We start from the raw sequence: 18,795 nt of genomic DNA on the forward strand, positions 1-18,795 counted from the left end.
TTGGCATTAATGAACTAGATGGGTTTTTTTCTCCCCCAACAATTGACAATGGTTTCATTGTCATCTTAATTCCAGATATTTTTTATTGAATTCAAATTCCATCCTCTGCCGTGGGTGGGACTCAAACCCAGGTCCCCCAGAATGATAGCTAAGTTTCTGGATTAATAGTCTAGCAATAACACCACTAGACTATCGCCCCCTACAAGGTGCAGAGTATGAATTGATATGTTTGAACCAATCTTTATCTGAAACCAGGTTGTGTTTCTGTTTTGACTCCACAGGCTACAGGGATGTTTACGGTGACTGAGTTCAGATGGTTAACAGATCCTCAGACAGCTTACCGCATTCTGAAGCCATGGTGGGATGTTTTCAGCCATTATATTTGCATGGTGATGCTGCTGATTTCCCTGCTGGGCGCAACACTACAGATTGCTCAGAATAAAATGATATGCCTTCCGTGCAAGGTGGTTATTAATAACAGCTGCAAGACTCCCTGGGAGAGCAGCAGTGGGACTTCAGCCAGTAATACCTCTGCTCTGAGTGGGATAAAGAACCTGCTGGACCGGCAGCAGTACATATTCATCGATGCCGTGTGCTACGAGAAGCAGCTTCACTGGTTCTCCAAGTTCTTCCCCCACCTGGTGCTCTGGCAGACACTGCTCTTATTAATATGCAGCAACTTTTGGTTCAAGTACCCCAGCACCAGCTCGAGGCTCGAGCATTTCATCACCATCCTCCACAAGTGCTTCGACTCGCCGTGGACGACCCGGGCCCTGTCCGAGGCCGTCGAGATCAACAGCGAGAAGCAGCCGTACCGCAAATCTAGGGACGCCTCTTTCTCCTCCATAAACTTCGAGGTGGGCAGCAAGCTGGCAGTCAGCCGAGTGGAGCCCGGCTTCCCCGACCCCACCGAGAAAACGATCCTGGATCGGAAGGAGGGTGAGCAGGCCAAAGCCATCTTCGAAAAGGTGAAGAAGTTTAAAGTGCATGTTGAAGGAAAGGATATCATCTACAAGTTGTACATGAGACAGATTATCATCAAAGTTGTTCTGTTCGTTCTTATTATTTCATATATTCCCTATCATATTTTTGAGATGCATTTTGATATCACTTGCAAGGTTGACATACAGGTATTTACAGGATATCAACAGTATCATTGTGTCCATTCTTTGGCAACCATATTCAAACTCTTGGCCTCTTGTTATGCAGTACTGGTTGTGTTACATGGGTTTCTCAGTGTCTATAGCCTATACTGGATGTTCCGGCGCTCACTGAAGAAATATTCTTTTGAAACTGTGCGTGAGGAAAGCAGTTACAGGGACATCCCAGATATCATAAACGACTTTGCCTTCATTCTTCACTTGTCAGACCAGTACGATCCACTTTATTCAAAGCGATTCTCTGTCTTTCTCTCAGAGGTCAGCGAGAACAAATTGAAGCAGATCAACCTTAATCTCGAGTGGACAGCCGAGAGATTAAGATATAAGCTGCAAAAGAACGCTCAGGACAAGATGGAGTTGTCCCTGTTCATGTTGAGTGGGCTTCCCGACGCTGTGTTTGAACTGAAAGAACTCGAAGTGCTGAAGCTGGAACTCCTAACTGAAGCCAAGTTCCAAACGGCAATGTCCCAACTCATCAACCTTAAGGAGCTGCACCTTTACCACACACCAACCACAGTGGACCAACAGGCATTGAACTGTCTATCTGAGAACCTGCAGATATTGTACATCAAGTTCACTGACATGGACAAAGCCCCGCGTTGGATTTTTAATCTAAAGAATCTGACAGAACTTCATTTAGCGGGCAACATAAAAATGGAGAAGAATCACTTTGTGTCCTTAAATGGACTTGAGAACCTAAAGAATTTAAAAGCTCTATACATGAAAAATAGTCTCCCTCGCATTCCAACAGTGGTAACTGGCTCAGGGCTCCTCCTAAACAAACTATCCATTGATAATGAAGGTACAAAACTAACAGTGTTCAACACATTGAAGAATATGATAAACCTTACAAACCTGGAATTCCTTAACTGTGACCTGGAGCGCATTCCGCATTCAATTTTTAGCTTGTACAATCTACGCGAAATTGATCTAAAGGGCAACAGACTTAAGACCATTGAAGAAATCATTAGTTTCCAGCATCTGAAATGGCTGTCTTGCCTTAAACTTTGGTACAATGCTATTGCATACATACCAGTGCAAATTGGGACACTGTCAAATCTCGAGCAACTGTACCTTAACCAGAACAGAATTGAAACTGTACCGTCACAACTATTTCTGTGTCACAAGTTACGGTATTTGGACATCAGCAATAATTACTTGACTTTCTTTGGTGATGAAATCAGTGAGCTGAAACATCTTCAATACCTTAATGTGTCCAACAATAATGTAAGTGAAACCACCTACAGTTATTGTCAAAGGGATCGTGTTATGTAATGATAATTATGTAAGGTCTTCAGACTCTGGCCTCTGTTTGGTGTATAGTTAGCTGAATCCATTGGTGTTCATGGAATCATAGTATCCCTACAGTGCAGAAGGAGGACATTCAATCCATTGGTTCTGCACCGACAACAATCCCACCCAAGCCCTAGCCCTGTAACTCCACATATTTATCCTGCTCCCCCCCATGACACTAAGCGGCAATTTAGCATGGCCAATCCACCGAATCTGCGCATTTTTGGAGTGTGGGAAGAAACTGGAGCACCTGGAGGAAACCCATGCAGACATGGTGAGAATGTGCAATTCCATACAGACAGTGACCCGAGGCCGGAGGTGAACCCCTGGGTCCCTGGCGCTGTGAGGCAGCAGTGTCTCACTTTCCATTGCATTATCCCTTTACTGAAACTGATTGATTTCTTCACTACTTAAGAGTGGTGTTATGATCCCAGCTGATGTTATGTGGACAAGTTAGATCCCAGAATGGAACCTCATCATTTCAAAAAAAAACTGTGGAGGGTGTTTTACCGAGCAGATTCACACGAGTCTGCTGCTGACTTTCAAATAAATAAGGTAAAAGATTTATTCAACAAGGGATCAGTGCTGGGTCCACTGTTATTTGTCATTTATACTAATGACTTGGATGAGAATATAGGAGGCATGGTTATTAAGTTTGCAGATGACATCAAGATTAGTGGCATAGCAGACAGTGAAGAAAGTTATCTCCAATTGCAACGGGATTTTGATCAATTGGGCCAGTGGGCCAACAAGTGGTAGGTGGAATTTAATTTAGACAAGTGCGAGGTGATGCATTTTGGTAGATTGAACCTGGGCAGGACTTACTCAGTTAATGGTAGGGCGTTGGGGAGAATTACAGAACAAAGAGATCTAGGTGTACATGTTCATAGCTCCTTGAAAGTGAAGTCACAGGTGGACAGAAGGTGAAGAAGGCATTCGGCATGCTTGATTTCATTGGTCAGTACATTGGGATGTCTTGTTGAAGTTGTATAAGACATTGGTAAGGCCACACTTGGAATAGTGTGTACAGTTCTGGTCATCCTAGTATAGAAAGGATATTATTAAATAGAATGAGTGCAGAAAAGATTTACTAGGATGCTACTGAGACTTGATGATTTGAGTTATAAGGAGATAGACTGGATGGACTGGGAGTTTTTTCTCTAGAGCGTAGGAGGCTGAGGGGTGATCCTTTAGAGTCTACAAAATAATAAGAGGCACACATCAGTTGGATAGTCAATATCTTTTCCCAAATGTAGGGGAATCCAAAACTAGAGGGCATTGGTTTAAGATGAGAGGGAAGAAATACAGAAGTGTCTAGAGGGGCAATTTTTTCACACAGAGGGTGGTGAGTGTCTGGAACAAGCTGCCAGAGATAGTAGAAGAGGCGGGTACAATTTTGTTTTTAAAGAGCATTTAGACAGTTACATGGGTAAGATGGGTATAGAGGGATATGGGCCAAATAGCAGCAATTGGGATTAACTTAGGGGTTTAAAACAAAAGGGCGACATGGACAAGTTGGGTTGAAGGGCCTGTTTCCATGCTGTAAACCTCTATAAGAACATAAGAACATAAGAAATAGGAGCAGGAGTAGGCCATCTAGCCCTTCGAGCCTGCCCCGCCATTCAATAAGATCATGGCTGATCTGTCGTGGCTCAGTTCCACTTTCCCGCCCTCTCCCCATAACCCTTAATCCCCTCTCTTATCAAGAACCCATCAACCCGCTTCTTAAAAATATTTAGCGAGGCAGCCTCCACCACTTCAACGGGCAGAGAATTCCAGAGATTCACCACCCTTTGAGTGAAGAAGTTCCTCCTCAACTCCGTTCTAAACCGCCTCCCCTTTATCTTGAGGCTGTGCCCCCTAGTCCTACTGTCTTTTTTGAGCGGGAAGAGTCTCTCCACCTCTATCCTATCCATCCCATTCATCATCTTATACGTCTCAATAAGATCTCCCCTCATTCTTCTAAACTCTAACGAGTACAAGCCTAGTTTATTCAGCCTCTCCTCATAGCTCAATCCTCTATGACTCCATGACTCTATAAGAAACATGAGCTATATTACACTAGGCAACAAAAAGGTGAGAAAGATTTTAGCACAGACACAAAGAAAAAATGATTCAAACTCACGCTATCCTTTTATCCCAGGAATACCCTAACAGACCCGACACTCCAGTGAAGACATACCACTATTTCCACAAGGAGGGTGGTTCAGTTGCAAAGAGCTCTCTTTTCCAATAGACTTCCCCGCAATCACTAGGTATCCTTCTGCAATTGGTTTCTCCCTTGAGATCTACAAAATTCACCCGAACTTCACTGATACTTTAGAGTTCCTTATATTCACTTTTTCGGCAGCCTGGGATCATCTTCAGCTAAAGAGAGTCTTAGACATATCCATCTTTGCCCTATGTTTATCCATCCTAACTGAAACTAAAATAGTTTCTCTCTCTCCCTACCTTCGTGTGGGTCTATTTGCCAATCTCCTGTCGCTAGGCAACAGCACAGATGTTTCTCGTTTTTTTGTGTTTGTTCTAACTTCTGGTTTATTGCTTCACTTCGAGGGTTGTAAAACCTCATTAAAATGCATGTTTATATAACAAGGCCTGGAGACTTCCTGACTCCATCTCAAAAAAAACCTTTGAAATGAAACCAAACCCAACTTTCATCTTTCTTAACATATAGATAAAGCAATATAAATTAAATTTAAAGCTATAACTAGTTCCTAAAACCTGCAAAATACAGGTACATCTTACTTCGAACTATATCTAGTTCCCAGCAGTAGCCGGTGTAAGATTAGCTTAACGGGAGAAACTTTTTACACAAAGGGTGGTGGGGGGGGGGGAAATGCACTGCCAGGTGAGATGGTTGAGGCAGGTATGTTAGCCACTTTTAAGACTTATTTTAATAGACATTTGAACAAATGGAGAATAGAGGATATAAGTGGTTGGTTTATATAGGTAAGTATGATCTGTGCAGATTTGGAGGGCCAAAGGGCCAGTTCCTGTGCTGTTCTGTTCTTTGTACTTCTTTTGTGCTTTAGTAGAACGCTTGCCTAGGATTGCGTGTTCAAGTTCCACTCCAGAGAGATGAGTGCAAAATCTAGGATGATACCTTAGTGTAGTACAGAGGGAGTGCTGCACCGCTGCAGGTACCATTTCTTAGGTGAAGTGTTAAACGCGGGCCCCGTATTCTTTCTCGGATATATGTAAAAGATCCCCTGGATCTACTTCAAAGAACAGCAAAAGGAGTTTTCACCAGTGTTCCCGTCAATATTTTTCTTTCAATAGCAGTAAAATAGATTATCTGGTCATTATGACATTGCTGTCTGTGGGAGCTTGCTATGCACATATCGGTTGCCCAAATTTTAACAGTGATTACACTTGCAAGAAGACTTCACCAGCGGTGATGCAGTTTGCCAAAAACAAAAGGCTGGATATGAGTACAAGGTTTTCTCCTTTTCTGATGACTGAGACACATGGTTGTGGATTCAGGTTCTACTCCAGCACTTCTTATGTTGACACATTAAGGGAAAAAAAGGACTTGTCAAAGTCAGATGGTTAAATCTCAAGCTTTCCATCTAGCAAAAAAAAGGGGTAGTAGATCCAGAAGATTCTGGAGACAGACCTTTGATCTTTGGGGAAGCATGGGACCGGGACACAATTCCGGCCTCTGCGTCTGTGTGTGTTTCCTCTGGGTCCTCCCACACTCCAAAGATGGTTAGGGTGGATTAGCCATCCTAAACCCCCACCCCCTCCCCAATGGCAAAGGGATTAGTGGGGTAGATACGTGGGGCCACAGGGATTGGGCCTGGGTGGGATTGTTGTTGGTATAGGCTCGATGGGCCAAATGACCTCCTTCTGCACTGTAGGGATTCTATGATTCTAAGGGAAATGGCTTTTTTGGGAATCTCATCCTGCAAAAGCAAAAATTAACTAGTGACAATGTTCTTATAAGACAATAAGAAATAGGAACAGGGGTCAGCCATTCAGCCCTTTGAGTTTGCCCCGCCATTTAATAAGGTCATGATTGATCTAACACTCACCAAGTCCACTTTCCTGCCTTAACTGCAGAACCCTTCATTTTCCCACTGTTTAAAAACCTATTGATCTTCAACCTTGAAAATGTTCAAGGACTTGAATTGCACAGCTTTCTGAGATAAAGAAATCCAAAGACTCACCATTCTTTGAGACAAGATATTCTTCTTCAAATCTTATATGAGTATCTCCTCATTCTGCAATTATGCCCTCTGGTCTTATACTTGCATAGAATCATATATGTACAAGGGACCCCTTGGCCCACTGAGTCTACACCAATATGTGTGAAACACCTGAGCTCCCACCCCATCTGCCAGCAAAGGGAACAGTTGCTCCTTATCCACCCTGTCCATGTCCCTCATAATCTTGTTCACCTCGATCAGGTCGCCCCTCAGTTTTCTCTGCTCCAACGAAAGCAATCCAAGCCTATCCAATCTCTCCTCGTAGCTTAATGGAATACCAGTTTGCAAAGCGAGACCCCAGGGGGCTCCTGAACAACTTGCCTGTTTAGATTATCATAGATCATAGAACCATAGAACCCTACAGAGCAGAAAGAGGCCCTTCAGCCCATCGAGTCTGCACCAAACACAATCCCACCCAGGTCCTACCCCAATATCCCTATGTATTGTACCCACTAATCCCCTCTAACCTACACATCCCTGGACACTAAGGGGCAATTTCTTAGCATGGCCAATCAACCTAACCCGTACATCTTTGGACTGTTTCTCTTGGACTACCTGGTGATCACCAATTCCCTTCCTTCCTCAAGTCCCTTCAGCGCTTTCCAATGAGTGGGAATAGCCTCCCATCATTTACCCTGCTAATCCCCAAAGAATTCTGTATGTTCCAAACATAGCATTGCATCGTTGATTTAAAGCCACCACTTCCTGTCTGTAGATAAACAAGAATGTTTGGCCTTGCTGTCCTAGCTGCCTTTTCTCACTCATGACTTTGTTCAAACAAATGCTATGCCTTGGCAACCCTTTCTATTATTGGGATGGCAAAAAAAAAAGATTCACATCGAAGACCTTTGGTTTATTAAAAAAGCGACAAAGGCTTTTCTTCATTGAAATAAACTGGCATAACAGCAGAGTCTGAATCTCCACCCAAAACAGTAACCAGAAAAGGTACTACTGCCCACAGAGCAATACAACAATTAGAAATTATTGTTGCATAAACTTTAACTTTTGTTATTGTTTCCTCATATTGTTCTCACTGTGTGTGTATATTTTTCCTTTTCAAATGCTTCTGTTATTATTTCTGGACTACTCTCTTTTTGTACAACTAGATGCTCTTATCAGCTTTACTGCTGTCCTGTTCCTTGAGTCAGGGACGTACTGGATTCCCATTCCCTGAAAGCATAAGAACATAAGAAATAGGAGCAGGAGTAGGCCATCTAGTCCCTCGAGCTTGCCCCGCCATTCAATAAGATCATGGCTGATCTGAAGTGGATCAGTTCCACTTTCCCGCTTTCTCCCCATAACCCTTAATTCCCCTGTCTATCAGAAATCTATCTACCCGTGACTTAAATATATTCAGTGAGGTAGCCCTCACCACTTCAACGGGCAGAGAATTCCAGAGATTCGCCACCCTTTGAGTGAAGAAGTTCCTCCTCAACTCTGTTCTGAACTGTACCCCCCCCCCCCTTATTTTGAGGCTGTGCCCTCTAGTTCTGGTTTCCTTTCTAAGCGGAAAGAATCTCTCTACCTCTACCCTATCTAGCCCCTTCATTATCTTGTAAGTCTCTATAAGATCCCCCCTCAGCCTTCTAAGCTCCAATGAGAACAGACCCAGTCTATTCAATCTCTCTTCATAGGCTAACCCACTCATCTCCGGTATCAGCCTGGTGAACCTTCTCTGTACTCCCTCCAAGGCCAATATATCCTTATGCCTGAGCTCTGGTTCCCACTTCTTTCGAACAAAGAACAGTACAGCACAGGAACAGGCCCTTCGGCCCTCGATGTTGTGCCAAACATGATGCCAAATTAAACTAATCCCTTCTGCCTGCCCATGATCCATATCCCTCTATTCAGTGCATATTCATGTGTTTATCCAAAAGCCCCTTAAACCCATTTATCATATCTGTCTCCACTACCACCTCTGGCAGTGTGTTTCAGACACCAAGTTAAAAACTTGCCCGTCATATCTCCTTTGCATGCTCCCTTATATTAGACATCTCAACTCTGGGAAATAGATTCTGACTGTCAACCCTCTCATAATTTTACAGATTTCTATCAGGCCTCCTCTCAGCCTCTGCCACTCCAGAGAAAAGAACCCTCATTTGTCCATCCTCTCCTCATAGCTCAGACCCTCTAATCCAGGCAGCATCCTGGTAAACCTCTTCTGCACCCTCCCCAAAGCTTCCACATGCTTCCTGTACTGTGGTGACCAGAATTGAACACAATACTCTAAGTGCGGCTTCACCAACAAATGATTAGCTGAAAGAAAATATCAGCACCAATTTCACACAGCATTCAACATACTGGGGTTGTGATAAATGAAGGAGAGGAAAATCGGTTCAAAGCATTAAACATATTAATTGTACTATGGGTCTCACACTGCAGTTTTCAATCTTACTGTTATTATAGGCAAGGAAATACAGTGAAAAATGTTGAAGTTAAAGTTTATTTATTATTACACTGCAATAAAGTTACTGTGACAATCCCCGAGTTGCCACACCCAGGCGCCTGTTCAGGTACACTGAGAGAGAATTTAGCATGGCCAATTCACCTAACCAGCATGTCTTTCAGAATGTGGAGGAAACCCACGCAGACATGGGGAGAATGTGCAAACTCCGCACAGACAGTGATCCAAGCTGGGAATTGAACCTGGGTCCCTGGCACTGTGAGATAGCAGTGCTAAGATGCCCTCATTAGACAGAATTGGTGGTACACTAAGTAATGAGGAAGTAAAGAGAATGTTGGGTCTTATTGCAAGGGGGATGGAGTATAAAGTAGTGACGCTTTCTCAAAGCTCCACTGTCTGTCCCCATAATCCTTGTTTCTCTTGCCTGTCCAAAGTCTATCGAACTCAGCCACCCAGTGTTAATGTGTTTAAGAAGATGGTGATACAGAGGACTGAGACATGTCTGATTAGACACACACATACAGAACGTCCTCGGTTGCCTTGGCCCAAGTGTCACCTGGTAGTTGCACCATTGATGTTGCAGAGAATGGGTAGTCCCATCACTGGAGATGGATCTCCTTGGAAAAGCTTGGTTAGATTGAAGGCATACAGCTGCGAGCCCACAGCTCCTGATTCTTGTAGGATGCCATTGCATCTGGGATACTCAAGGGATGCTTTGAAGAGGCAGCACATTTTGACGTCTTATGCTGGGACATCTTTCCCCTATTAGCACCTCATCTCAGTAAGGACACATGTTCCGGAGGCTTCCTCGTCCTACAAAAGATCAAGGACAATGTGAGCCTCATGTGTACTTATTAAGTCTCATACTGAAGTATACAGTTGCAATGAGGCTAGTGGTAACGCTGGTGTTCATGTTGGCCCACGACAGAGGGTTCTTGACCAAGAGCCCCCTTTGAGGGTCTCATGTATCTGCCTGTCTTGGCTGGCCAATGCTATGGCCTCTTCCTTTGCAGCTTTGGCTTTCTCAAATTCAACGTCCTCAACCTCTTTGATGTCCTTCTTATCAAAGGAGATGTGCAGCTCCTCCATGCCCTCTCTGGCAAGTCCTCCTCCACTTTGCAGCTCCAGATTATGCAACATGCAGGAATCCATGATGATATGTGAGACCCTGTATAGGGATTGTGCTGGGGTGCTCCACCAGATCAGACCAGGCACCAGGAATATCTCTTTAAGATGCCTATGGTCTGTTCTACCTCCGCTGTGTAGGATCCTAAATCCTCTGCATAGGCATCACCAGCCACGAGCTTTACAGGTACCCATTGTCACTGAGGAGCCAGCCCTGGATCCTCCATTGTCCCTTCAAGATGTCCGGGATCTACTCAGGATTCATGAGTTATAAATGCTTCCTGGGCACAGGGTGCAAACCTACATGGTGGCACAGTTGTTAGCACTGCTGCCGCACAGTGCCAGGAATCTGGGTTCAAGTCTGGCCTTGGGTCACAGTCTGTTTGGAGTTTGCGCAGTCTCTCAGTGTCTGCGTGGGTGCTCTGGTTTCCTCCCACAGTCCAAAGGTGTGCAGGTTAGATGGATTGGCCATGCTAAATTGCCCCTTAGTGTCCTAAAATATATAGGTTAGGGGGATTAGTGGAGTAAATACGTGGTGTTATGGGGTAAGCTTGGGTAAGAGTCGGTGCAGACGCGATGGGCCAAATGGCCTCCTTCTGCTCTGTAGGGATTCTATGACTGGTTTGTTATGGTCACAGATCAGTTGTACCTGGAGCAAATGGTTTTCTTTCCGTTTTATATATTGGGGTGCCTGATGCCAGGGTGTTTTTCTAGCCACATGAGTCCAATCAATTGTCCCTTATACCTGTGGGAATTCACACATTGGGATGTCTTACTGCAGTTACACAGAGCCTTGGTGAGATCACATCTGGAGTATTGCGTGCAGTTTTGGCCTCCCTCCCTAAGAAGGGATATACTTGCCCCATAGAGGGAGTGCAGCACAACTTCATTAGGCTAACATCGGGGTTGGCAGGACAGTCCTATGAGGAGAAATTTTCAGTTGAACCTGTACTCATTGTAATCCAGAAGGAGGAGAGGAGGTCTGGTTAAAATTCTAACAGGGCTGGATAGACTAGATGCAGGGAGGATGTTTTCCCCTGCTGGGGAAGTCTAGAACCAGGGGACACAGTCTCAGGATACGGGGTAAACATTTCGGATTGAGGTGAGGAAAAATGTCTTCACTCAGAGGGTGGTGAACCTGTGGATGTGGAGGCTAAGTCACCGAATGTAATCAAGAAAGTTTTTTTTACATTCTAATGGCATCAAGGGGTATGGGGATGAAAGCGGGAACTTGGCATTGAGATAGAGGATCTGACACAATCAAGTTGAATGGCAGAGCAGGGTTGAAGGGCTGAATGGCCTATTTCTGCTCCTAGTTTCTATCCCCCGGATCTAGATTCTCCCACAAGAGGAAACATCCTCTCCACATCCAACTTTTCAATACCCCTCATGATTTTAGAATCTCAGCAAAGCATTTGCGCCCTGGCATCCTGGCGCACTCGGTCTCTGTTGAAGTTGATGTAACTGTGGAACTTTGCAAAAACAAGGTTGGTGACCTCCTGTGTGCATTTGTGCCTGGACAATTAATCCTGACAAGGACCTCAGTAGACCCCTAGAAAGAACCATTGATATACAAATTGAGTGCGGTCGTTACTTCCAGAACCGCTAGCAATGGCTGCCCTCCCAGTGGCACCAATTCCTGGAAGATGTGACAAATGTAAATCCATGGGCATAGGGAGGGCATCAGAGAGGGCATCTAGTTCTTGTTCATCTTTAGATAAAACAAGTAAGGGTGAATTTTACCATCCTATCCGCCACAGGAATCAGACTGGGTGAGGGGCGGACCACGGAAAGGTCTGTTGATTTTGGGCGGGATTTATGGTTTCAGGATGAGCACAGCCTCAAAATCCCACCCGTGTTCTCTATTCCATTGGTCTTGCAAGTCACCTACTCATGATATTTCTCTGAAACACATCATCAGCATCTGGACTGGGCCCTGCTTACCCTTGATCTGGAATGTTTTGCCCCTACTTTTGGTGATCCAGGCATACTGTGGCCATCTTTTCCTTCTTTCCTGTTTGTAAGTGATAATGCGGGTGGCAATAAATGTGGGCTTTGTCCTGCTGATGGCCTCCTCTCTTCAGCATCAGTGCGAAACGGACACAGATTAACAATAGCCTCCAAAAACTATCAATGACTTGTCAGTGGTTGTGGGTCCAAGGGCTTTGCTCCAGTATAGGCAACTATTCAACCCTGAAATGCTGACCAGCTTAGAGCGTGTTTCAAGGTGCCCCAAACCACATCCCTGTCGTGATATTGCTTTGACCATGCTATGTTTGGTCCAGGTGCCGGGATTTCATTCGCTGCACTCTAATACTCTATGTAAAAACATGAGGGTTACTGTTTAGTCAGGAAATGAAATAATTTGAGGATTCTTGTCTGTGAACCTGCTAACCCGGTGATGCTAACACACATCTAAAGCTTGTTCAGTGGGCCAATTGCTCTGGAGTTCATTATTACTCTGGAGAATATCCAACGTGTGGACAGGGAGGTCGATCAGAATCGCTCTATGGGATTAGTCTTGCATGAAAGTGCATCATTGCTTTACTTTCTTGATTCCCTGTACAGTCATTGAAAAGTTCTCAATGTTCCTCTCTCTTTATTTGCGATTTGGGAATACACAGTTGAGTTGAGACCTTTTCAATTCCACCCTCCATGCATGTACCAATCCTCCAGCATTGAATTCAACCATAAAATCTGCCTGCACGTCTGTGTGTGTGTGTGTGTGTGTGTGTGTGTGTGTGTGTGTGTGTGTGTGTGTGTGTGTGTGTGTGTGTGTGTGTGTGTGTGTGCGCGCGCATGCACGTGTGTGTGTGTGTGTTGTGCGTATGCATGTATATGTGTGTGTGTGTTTGTGTGTGTTGCACATATGCATGTATGTGTGTGTGTGTGCGCGCGTGCATGTGTTGCACGTATGCATGTATGCGTGTGTCTCTTTTTAAGTTTATTTATTGGTGTCACAAGTAGGCTTGCATTAACACTGCAATGAAGTTACTGTGAAAATCCCCTAGCTGCCACACTCCGGCGCCTGTTCGGGAGAATTTAATATGGCCAAAGCACCTAACTGCATGTCTTTTGGACTGTGGGAGGAAACTGGAGCATTCAAAGGAAGCCTACACAGACACGGGGAGAAGGTGCAGACTCCGCAAAGATAACGATCCAAGCCAGGGGATTAAACCTGGGTCCCTGGTGCTGTGAGGTAGCAGTGCTAACCAGTGTGCCACCCAATGTCTGTAGTGTGTGTGTGTGTGTGTGTGTGTGTGTGTGTGTGTGTGTGTGTGTGTGTGTGTGTGTGTGTGTGTGTGTGTGCATCTATGTATGATTCAAATTTATAACTTCAAATTATTAGCCTAATACCTGCATGTCCATTACATGAGCACAAAAATGGAAATGACTTTAACTAACTTCCCTATTCCTCATGTTGGAGATGTTCAAACGCTCTGGTCCAAATCCATTACAATAAAGTGTTACAAGAAATGTTAGTGGTGCTTCAACCTGGGAGTTTGTTTTTATTTGTTTGACAAAAATGCATTTTGGAATTATATTTGCCCTTAAGTTAATGTGCTTTGAAGCCATTATCAGTTAGGTAACATTGCAATGACCTTTTGGAACTATTTGGTACCAGGATGCTTTTTATAATGTTCAGCACGACATTACATATTGATGTGAAATTAAGAGGCATGCACACTCTATCTATCTGAATGTTGTAAAGGTTTGCAGTTTGAAGTAATGATACCTTGCCCAAATGATTCTTTTCCAACTTGGTATTCTGTTACAGCTGGAATCCTTACCCAACGGACTATTCCAGTGCCACAACCTGCGGACATTACTTGTGAGCAAGAACAGCTTGATTGTATTATCGCCTCTCGTGGGAGAATTAGCGAACCTTACACATTTGGATCTGACTGGAAACCAGTTTGAGTTCCTGCCTGAAGAGTTAGGCCGGTGTAGCTTTAAACCGGGTGGCCTTGTTGTGGAGGAGACAGTTTTTAACTCGCTGCCAGCCTCCGTCAGAGAACGTTTCTTGAAGAGTGACACTGAGCAAACGTAGCCAGATCTTGTGCCTAAAAATCGGCCAGTGCTTGCAGAGATGGTGGGAGGAAACGCTCAGCTATTGTTGATGAGGATCCTGGCTCAGAGCTACATGGATTCTTCAAAAGTGAAGACCAGCTCTCAGACAGTTACCTGTTGGCTATCCAGAGCAGTGTTTGTATTATAAATAAATCACTAATTCAGACATATAGATGGATAAAACCATGCTGGGACATTGGTCGCAAATTGCAACAAGAAAAAGAAAAGAATATTGATCAAGAAGCCAAAAGTGACAACTATTGCAATGCTGATTTAGCCACACTCATTATAAGCGGAATGAGTTTGTCAATTAATGCTTTTTGTTGTTATTTTTTACAGGAGATATAAATTTGCACATTGTACAGTCTGGGGACCTGTGGGGTGGGTGGAAATTTTCAGATTTCTAAAATAAATATATAAAAAGTTAATTAAAAGTAAAATTGCACTTTAAGGAATGCTTTCACATCCTGAACATGGTTTCCTTGCAGGTGAAGGCTATGATACAAAGGCCTGACATTATTTCAGTCAGTAACCAGGAGCCGTGAGAAATATTAAACTAACTGGAATGTCTTCTCTTCATCCACTGTCTCTTCATTCAGTCCTTTTCCCCCAACTCGGAACATACCCCGGCACTGCTATGGATTCCCACTGCATACATTCAAAGATATATTTTATTAGTTGGATTGACTTTAACATTGTTTGAGTATTGAAATAAATATTTGGCATGTCAGATTCTTTGCGCTGGTTGGTATGGCAAAGTTTTATTGGCCATATGTAGGTTTTCATCTGATTGTTTGAGGCCAGGAGTGTAATGTAACAGTCTCTTCATGTTCCTCTTTATATTGCCTCTGCTCCCTCAAAACAAGACACACTTGCTTGCTCTAATACATTTGTTTAATCAGCACCAATCTAGGGTGGGTATTCCTTCCTCAGATGCTATCTTCCCTCCTTTGGTGGGACATTGTTCAGGCTTTCAGTCTAATCATAGAATTCCTGCAGTGCAGAAACTGGCCATTCGTCCCATCAGGTCTGCACCGACTCTCCAACAGGACATCCCAACCAGACTCTAACCCTGTAGCCCACATATTTGCACCACTAATCTCCCGTAGCCTTCGACACCAAGGGGCAATTTAGCATGGCCAATCCACCTAATCTGCACATCGTTGAGAGGAAACCGGGGCACCCAGCGAAAACCCATGCTCGCTCGGGGAGAATGTGCAAACTCCACACTGACAGTCACCCAAGGCCGGAATTGAGCCCTTATTCCTGGTGTTGTGAGGCAGCAGTGTTAACCACTGTGCCACTATGTCGCTCTTAATGGCCTGGTTGAAAGTGAAAGAGACTCAATTGACTGAAGTGTGTTTCCCGTGTACCTGTCACAAACTCAAGTAATATCTGTTCAGCAAGCTATGATGGATTAAGTAGAGGAAGGCCAAAGATGTGCAGGTTAGGTAGATTGGCCATGCTGCATTATCCTTTAGTGTTCAAAGATGGATAGGTTAGGGGGATCAGGAGGTAAATATGTGGGGTAGAGCGGGCAGGTGGGCCTGGCTAATTCAGTGTTGACTCGATAGATGGGATTTAATGGCTTCACTTGTCCCGAAACCATAAAATCCTGCCTGACGTCAACGGACCTTCCCAATTTCCACCCCTTGTCCACTCCAATTCCTGCGGCAGGAGGGGCAGTAAAATTCTGGCCGTTGGGCCGAATGGCCTCCTTCTGCACTGTAGGGATTCTATGACTCTAAGTGAAATTCCCTTTTTTGCACTATGGAACTCAAGTCACAGATTTGGTGAAAAATGTTGTACATGGAAGCAAAGTAAATGGAAGCCACACAAGCCTGCTCCACATTCGGTAAAATCATAGTTGATCTAATTGTGGCCTTTATGCCACTTACTTGCTTGTTTCCCCATAATGATTGATTATCTGTCTAACTCAGCCTTGAACATATTCAATGACTCAGCCTCCACCGCTCTCTCCGATAGAGAATTCCTCCTCGCCTCTGCCTGAAATGTGGGATCCTTTATCTTTAAACTGTGCTCCCAAGTTTGAGTTTCTCCATTCGACTAATCTGTTTCTAATTAATGCCTCTGGAGTTGATCTCTCAGGTTCCACTTTCTCTGGGGCCCTTTTCTCTCAGACCAATCCTCATTCTGTACCAGGTTCTGTAGAGGGATAAGGGCCAAATGCAGGCAAATGGGGTTTGCTTAGAAGGGCGCTTTGGTCAGCATGGACCAGTTTGGGCTGAAGGGCGTGTCTCCATGCTGTAGATTCTGTGATTGTAACATCATCTCTTCCCTCACTTGCCAAATTCCTGAGTTCGGTACTGTGTTGAAAGTGTAGTGTTAGCTTCCTTGATTCTTACAATGGGAAAGCACGGTTGCACACCATGCCACAGATGGGTGAAAATCTGACGGTAAGTAATTCTTAACCATTCTAATGATCCTACCTCCCAGTTCCCAATTGTCTGAACTGCAGCCCCAGCACCAGTGTTGAGAATCTAGAGCTAACTTTCCCTCTATTAAATACAAGGCTGAGAAGGCCAATGTAACTGTAACCGTGCGAGACAGGTATTTACACATTTGTGCAACTGCTTCATGAGATCAGCCGAAAGACTCGCATTTCTCTTCTTCATGTTAAATGAGGCAGGATATTTCAAAACTCCCATCAGGGGCGATTCGAACAGAATGTGTGCTCCCTCGGTCAAAACATAGAACCTGAGTTGCAATATTTCTGAGAATTTAACAGCAAAATTTTATTTTTATATTACCAGGATTCGTTTTAACATAGAAACATAGAAGATAGGAGCAGAAGGAGGCCATTTGGCCCTTCGAGCCTGCTCTGCCATTCATCACGATCATGGCTAATCATCCAACTCAATAGCCTAATCCTGCTTTCTCCCCATAAGTTTTGATCCCATTTGCCCCAAGTGCTATATCCAGCCACCTCATGAATACATTCAATGTTTTGGCATCAACTACTCTCAGTGGTAATGAATTCCACAGGCTCACCACTCTTTGGGTGAAGAAATGAAATGTCTCCTCATCTCCATCCTAAATGGTCTACCCTGTATCATAGAATAGAATTCCTGTAGTACAGAAGGAGGCCATTTGGTTCATTGGATCTGCACCAACAATAATCTCATCCATGTCTTGTCCCCAGAACCCCATGCATTTACTCTGCTAATTAATCCCCCAACACTAATGGACAATTTAGCATGGCCAATCCACTCAACCTGCACATCTTTGGTGTGTGGGAGGAAACCAGAGCACCTGGAGGAAACCCAGAGGAAACCCATGCAGACATGGGGACAACATGCATAGACAGTTACCAGAGGCCGGAATTGGTGGAGAGGCGGCACAGTGGCACAGTGGTCAGCACTGCTGTCTCACAGCGCCAGGGACCTGGGTTCGATTCCAGGCTTGGGCCAGTGTCTGTGTGGAGTTTGCACATTCCCCCATGTTTGCATGGGTTTCCTCCGGGTGCTCCAGTTTCTTCCCACAGTCCGAAAGAGTGTTGGTTAGGTGGACTGGCCATGCCAAATTCACCCTGTGCCCATACAGGTGCCAGAGTGTGGTGACTAGGGGATTTTCACAGTAACTTCATTGCTGTATTAATATAAGCCTTCTTGTGACAGTAATAAATGAACTTTAAACTTGAAACCTTTAAACTTTTAAAAAAATGTTTAAAACTTTGAGTCCAGCACTGTGATGCAGCAATGCTAACCACTGTGCTGCCCTCAAATTAAGGTTTTGAAAATTTGTCACTAAACCATGAGAAAGGGCAGAGGGAATAGCGTCTCCAAAATTACTTACCTGATGGAATCGAAAAGGATTAAATGGAGCAACTCATTTCTGCAATAAAATGACCCAATTGCCTATTAATATTCTTGGAGGTATTGGCCTAATCAAAAGACACTGTTGGTTGCATTTTAACTCAAACATTTCAAAGGTCAGATGGGGCATTATAGAATCACAGCTTGGAATTTTCCAGCCCCATTGTGGTAGGGAGAGGGTGGGGGACAGAAAATGAGTAAAATCCATTCACCTCATATATTCAAAAATCCATTCAATTCATCGGGACCAGAAGATCCTGCCAGTGGGGAGAGCTGTAAAACTTCCGTCATGGAACCATAAAATGATTATGCACAGAAGGAGACCATTGGGCCCATCATGTCGGTGCCAGCTCTCTGGAAGAGAAACTCAGTTGGTCCCACTCCCCAGCTCTTTCCCCTTCATCCTGTAACGTTTCCCCTTCCTGTGCTGACCAATTAGCTTTCGAAAGCTGCAATTGAATCTGCCCCTACTGTACTGCATTCCATATCCTCGACACTCGCCACGTAAAATAGACTTTCCCTCGCACATCGCCTTAAATTGTTATTCTCTGGTGGTCCACTGTTCCTCCAGTGGGAATATGGGAATGATTCCTTCCAAACTACACTATCTGGACCCCTCATCAAATCTCCCCTCTAAGGAGAGGAATAATAATCCCAGCTTCTCCTGTCCATGCACATTACTGAAGTTCCTCATT

The 18,795-nt window shown here is 44.3% G+C and overlaps 1 protein-coding gene across 1 annotated transcript; it reads left to right on the forward strand.

The window, feature by feature from the left end:
- The first annotated feature begins 290 nt into the window (after window positions 1-290).
- LOC145348301 (volume-regulated anion channel subunit LRRC8B-like) lies at window positions 291-14,244 on the forward strand. Its single transcript, XM_080196503.1, has 2 exons — window positions 291-2,387; window positions 13,972-14,244. Exons 1-2 carry the CDS (start codon window positions 291-293, stop codon window positions 14,242-14,244), a joined length of 2,370 nt encoding a protein of 789 aa, XP_080052629.1.
- Window positions 14,245-18,795: the final 4,551 nt, after the last annotated feature.

The sequence above is a fragment of the Carcharhinus amblyrhynchos genome, chromosome 9, assembly GCF_965287045.1.
Source record: "Carcharhinus amblyrhynchos chromosome 9, sCarAmb.v2.hapA, whole genome shotgun sequence".
Lineage (NCBI taxonomy): Eukaryota > Metazoa > Chordata > Chondrichthyes > Carcharhiniformes > Carcharhinidae > Carcharhinus > Carcharhinus amblyrhynchos.

Excerpts from the sequence above, each read along its gene's own strand:
- LOC145348301 (XM_080196503.1), top strand. The coding sequence starts at position 291 with ATGTTTACGGTGACTGAGTTCAGATGGTTAACAGATCCTCAGACAGCT. Across the intron at positions 2,388-13,971 it reads TTAATGTGTCCAACAATAAT|CTGGAATCCTTACCCAACGG; the intron begins GTAAGTGAAACC and ends ATTCTGTTACAG.